The 5,828-nt window shown below is 33.3% G+C and overlaps 1 protein-coding gene across 1 annotated transcript in view; it reads left to right on the top strand.

The window, feature by feature from the left end:
• The window catches only part of LOC108765798 (uncharacterized), a gene marked incomplete at its 3' end in the record, with an annotated part of 6,865 nt that extends 1,429 nt beyond the window's left edge, over positions 1–5,436 (top strand). The window contains 5 exon segments of the mRNA XM_018514644.1: positions 1,444–2,602; positions 3,344–3,744; positions 3,967–4,358; positions 4,407–4,632; positions 4,714–5,436. Of these exon segments, the coding sequence (XP_018370146.1) occupies positions 1,444–2,602; positions 3,344–3,744; positions 3,967–4,358; positions 4,407–4,632; positions 4,714–5,436 (2,901 nt within the window).
• Positions 5,437–5,828: the final 392 nt, after the last annotated feature.

A 5,828-nucleotide genomic window follows, 5' to 3' on the forward strand; every position in this document is an offset into this window, starting at 1 on the left:
TGACGCCGTGGTTGGCGCACGATCGGAGCTGGATTGGTAGGAAGGAACGGATGGTCCGGAGCGCTAATGAAAGCGCTGGGAGTCCTTACCGTTTCGGTTTTCGAGAAGGAATAAGTCGAATTGTCTGCAAATTATCCTGCTTTATATACGTTTCGCATTGTGACCCCTCGCGGTAAGGGGTTGTTTTCGCACACTTGTTGTTGCGAAAATCTCTAGAATATTCTAATTCTTTAATAGTGATTTATTCGATTGCTGCGTGTTTTTTCGCCTTTTTGATTGTTCTCGCGTTTAGCGGAGTTTGCGATATTCTTAAGGGTGCGCTTGGCTGGCGCGTGATGCACTTGGTTGCGGTGTAACCAGCGCGTATTCTTCGTGTGTTTTTTCTTGCTGCTTTTCTGCGTATCTTGAGTTCTTTGTTCTGGAGCGCGCGCGAGTCTCCCTTGTTTATTTAGGGCTTTTATTTCCTTATTCGTGCCTTCCTTTAAATTGCAGTGGCTCCTATTTGCTATTTGAGGCCTTCGTGATTGATGCGTGCGTTTTATGTTGCATCGCTATGCATTTTATTAGTGCATTACGTGTTTTTCGCTTGTTCTCAATGAATCGGTGTTATTTCTTCGCGATTATCGAATGGCTAGTTTTAATGTTCATTGTTTCCGTTTTTTAGTGGTGCAATCTACGTTTTTTTAGCGGATTTCCTATTAATTCTCTGTTTTATGATTCGCGCAGGCGCTGTGCGCGCAACGTTCGTTGGTAACGGCAATGGTAGCATATGCTATAGGTACTCGCGGCACGTATTATATCGTTTGCTATATTGTGTGCTCGCGTTCGCTTGGTAGACGGCCGGAGTGCTATAGTATAGCGCGCCGGACGTTACACCCCCCCCCCTTACTTTGGAGCGTCGGTTTTGCCAGAAGCGTCGCGACTAGGAGCTTGTCGACTTGTACATTTATGTATGGAAAAATAAAAATAAAAATAAAATAATAATAATAGTAGTATTAGTTACTCGCAACGATGGCGATAGTAGAGAAAAAAAAATATAAAGAGTGGTAAATAATAATAGAATAATAATAGTAATGGCGCTAGTTACTTGTAGCGATGATAATAATAAAAAAAAATATAAAGATTAATTAATAATTTGGCGCTTGTTTGTACAGAGATAGACTTTCTGGACGTTACACTATGTTTTGCCTTTTTGTTATTTCTACAGAGAAGAAAGTGGTTCTAGGGTCCACTTTTTTTTTTTACGTTAATTATTTGATTAATTCATGTAGTATTATAATTAGGATAATTTAACGTAAATGTTTATTTATTTGTCATTATTATTTTTTTTTGTTTGTTTTTGTATCTTTTAAGATACATCATAGGATGGAAGTAACTATTGAAACCTATGAACAGCAAGTATGCTGTTTGGCATGTTGCAAATAATTCATATTTTATTTTCAGATGTCTGATGATATAGAGGTAAATCTTGATTCTTTAGAACCTGTAGAAGATGAAGAAAACGAAGTAGCTAGCGAGGAAGAGTATGGTTGTGGACAGAGAGTACGTATGCGTAAACCAGCAACTTTCGTACAGTACTGGATAAATACTGGTAATCCACCCTATAAGACTCTTCTAGATGAGAACGAATTATCCGAATCTGGCTCGTCTCTAAGCGAAATAGAAATTGCATCTTTATTTGTATCTCCGGTCACAAATGCAAATAAGGGTACAAAATGCAAAAATGATTTGTTTTGCAGTTCTGTAGATACTGCGGCTTACGTTCTATCAAACGCAAATATTACAAAGAAAGCAGATACTGTAGCTATTATATAAGGTGCAAAATGTGTCGAGGTTAACTCCCTAAAGGGAGTTGCTATTGAAGATATAGGAGTTTCATCCAATAATAAGATTAAATATATGGAAACCACCAGAATCAATCGTGCGATAACGCATGACAATGACAATGTTAATGTTGATATTTTGGATACCGAACTCTATCCAATGTCAACAGAATGTATGACAGCAGAAGTATGTGGTAAGGTGGCTGCTAGCACCTTAATATCTTCTAATGCAATACAATCTAATGTGTATAGTTTATCTTGTGAAGAAACAGATAAAAGAGATGAATCTAATATCCGTCAAAGAAATTCAAATGTACAGACTATAGATAATATTGCATCTATTTTTCAATAATTTGATAAAACGTCGAAACGATTGATCATAAACGATAAAAATAATGATGTGTCAGATTTAGATCGAAATAAAGTGTTAGAGATGGATTTTCACGAGAAGCAAGTGTCAGAAAATATCGTGCATGAAATTGTTGCAAAAAACACAAGTTTGACAACTCTCCATCGTAAGAAATTATATACAGGTAGGGATTCCCCTGTAGACCTAATACTAACCGAAACACATGATGCAAATAGATTATCTGGAGTAAAACAAAGTTTACATCTTGCTTTAGATCTTGATGGTACAATTAAAGGAGGATCATTTTTAACTCGTAAAGGCAAAAGTAAACGTTTACTTTCTGCTAAAAGAAACCTCGATTCTAAGACGATCAAGGGAAAAGGAAGAAGAGAATTCAATTGTATTTCCAATAAAATTATTACAGAGATTAGTAACAAGGATAGACATGACAACTAGATTCAAGATACTACCATTGACAGCTCTTTCAAGAATTTATCAGACTTTTATGATAATTCGAATAAACAAAATGACATTACGTTTCGGGAATACAATGACACAAATATTTCTGTGAGAAATGAAGACTTTAGCAAACAAAATGTAGCATCTTCTAATCTAAAACCAGTTGTACTTTTAGAGCGGATTCAGTCTTTTAATCGTAAACTCGGCGAAAATACTCACAAAATCGCACAAAAAGAAGATGTATGCAACAGGAATTTAAATAAATCCAAAAAGTTACATTCTTGCAAGATTAAAAATCTGGAATCAGAAACGATATATATAGACAGCGACGAAAGTACTAATCTTATTTACGAATGTAATATGAATGCATCGCAATGTGTTTCGTCTTTAAGTGATTGCTCTCTCAATTTGAGACTGGACATTGAAGATGACTTTTCTGCTTCAAATGCAAAAAAGAAAGATGACAAACTATCAAATTTGAAAAATATAGATGTGAGTCACAATAAAGAGTTACATGTAGAAGGATTGCTGTCAAAGAAAAATTATTCAAATGCAATGATGGAATCGGATATTTCGAATAAAACTAACGCCCTTTGGCAAAATGTGTTATCAAATAAATCTAAAACAGATTCCTATTTATATGGAAGAAACGATATGGATAACGTAAAACTGTGAGAAATTAAAATTGTATTGGAACGATTGCCATTACCAGTAAAAAATTGTACAAATACAATGACGGAAATGCAAGTCTTCAATAAAAATAATGCTGCTGTTTGGGAAAAAGAAACCTCAAATAAATCTGAAATACATTTTTCTAATCTGCATGGAACAACTGAGAAAGATAATATAAAACTTGGAGAAAGCAGAGTTTTATTGGAACGATTGCCATTATCAATAAAAAATTGTACAAGTACAATGACGGAAATGCAAGTCTTCGATAAAAATAATGTTGCTGTTTGGGAAAAAGAAATATCAAATAAATCTGAAACGCATTTTTCTAATCTATATGGAACAACTGAGAAAGATAATACAAAACTTGGAGAAAGCAGAGTTTTATTGGAACGATTGCCATTATCACACAATAAAAAATTGTACAAGTACAATGATGGAAATGCAAGTCTTCGATAAAAATAATGCTGCTGTTTGGGAAAAAGGAATATCAAATAAATCTGAAACGCATTTTTCTAATCTATATGGAACAACTGAGAAAGATAATACAAAACTTGGAGAAAGCAGAGTTTTATTGGAACGATTGCCATTATCAATAAAAAATTGTATAATACAAGTACAATGATGGAAATGCAAGTCTTCGATAAAAATAATGCTGCTGTTTAGGAAAAAGGAATATCAAATAAATCTGAAACACATTTTTCTAATCTATATGGAACAACTGAGAAAGATAATACAAAACTTCAAGAAATCAGCGTTTTATTGGAACGATTACCTGCGAATGTATGCCTTAAGGAAAACAGCAATGTTACAAATATAAATACTTTTCCTAATAAAAAAGTTTCACAGAATACAGGACTGCAACCTAATCATAAACGAGTATCTAAAATTAGGAAAATTTCTAGAAGTTTGGCTTGTAAAAATAAAGTTGCTGTTCCATCAGTTGGTAATAATTATTCATCGAAGATGAATATCAAATCCAAGAAAGATAATGATAAAATAAATGATACATATGATATTGTCACACAGCGTGGAAGCCAAGTTTTTGATAAGATAGAGTCAGAGTTTACATTTCAGCATAAAACATTTCGACTTAAAAATTGTAGTAAAGCAAGTCGAGATGACCGTGGTAAATATTCAATTTTAACATTTACATTATCAGATGAAGATGATTTTGTTCGATCGATACAACATCCCAGAAAAATGTCAAAAGTGTCAGCTAATGATATATTAGGTGAACCAAATATCGCCGAAAAAGATTTGTATGATCAGATCAAGCTGGTTATTAGTGATAAAGACAAATATAGTTATAGTAGGAACTTAACTTCCGAAGTACAGTTCGTTTGTCGGAAAATACTATACAAAGAGACATTGGCTTGATAAAAAAAAAAAGAATATAGTGACAATACGCAGATGGGAACTACTTCCTTAGAGTTACTTAGAAATAAAGAATTTGTGTTTTCCTCAAGTGAAGATGACAATGGTAATGTTGCTGATAATTCAAATAAAGTTAAGAAAAAAATTTTGTTCTTCGATAGTAAGGAAAATATAAGTAATAACAGTCTGAGGCATTCAAATGGAGTGATAAAAAAAAATGGGATAGATTGTAAGGATAATGCCCACGTTATATTCTTCCAAACAAAAACATTTGACACAAACTCTTCAAATTCTGAAGAAAGCAATAGTTATACTTCATCTACTCGTAAAGTGTTAACGAGTTCTACTCACAATAGATTGCGATATCATGATAGTATTAATTCAGAAGAAATCTTTAATGATTCTCTTGCGAGGAAGTACAGTAAAAGACATTTAGGCTCATTGAATTTTTCTCTTGAAAAGCACAGTCGAACGCACAATGGAAGAACTAAATTTAAATCGATCGACAAAGAAGTCAAAACGAATAAACAATTAGCTAATAAAGAATCTAATAGCGATATTGAATCGAGAATCAGTGATACGAGGAAAGATGCATCTTTCTCTTCTCTTATAAACAATAAACGAGTCACATCTGTGCAAAAAATAACATTATCAAATACTTTAGGAATACTTGAGGAAACTAATCTATTGAAAAATAAAAAGATCTCGGAAAAATCTAAAAATTCAGTAGCTATTCAACAGGGTGTCCTTACATCTACGGTAAGAAAATTGTTAACATTTCAAACGAAAAGTTATTACGATTCTTCCGATTCAAGCGAAACTATGTAGCTTTCAAAAAATACATTGTAAAACTCGCGCGATATACTTGTATTAAATATATAAATGAGAATGTATAAATGTATAGATGTGTGTATAGAAGAAATGTTAAATTTTATGAAAATAATTGAGACGATATAACACGTGTGTATGAAGAATTAGTAAGCCCATATTTCTAATATAAAATAAGCTCGATATACTAATAAATGTAGCGTAATTATCCTTTCTTAAAAAGGAGATGTTAAGTCGATAACTTGCATTTCTCGAAGTATTGTTGCCGCTTTTCCGCGGTGCTGATTGGTTCTCTCGCGTCGCTTACTTCCTGAGCAGCTGTC

Source organism: Trachymyrmex cornetzi, unplaced genomic scaffold, assembly GCF_001594075.2.
Source record: "Trachymyrmex cornetzi isolate Tcor2-1 unplaced genomic scaffold, Tcor1.1 scaffold540, whole genome shotgun sequence".
Lineage (NCBI taxonomy): Eukaryota > Metazoa > Arthropoda > Insecta > Hymenoptera > Formicidae > Trachymyrmex > Trachymyrmex cornetzi.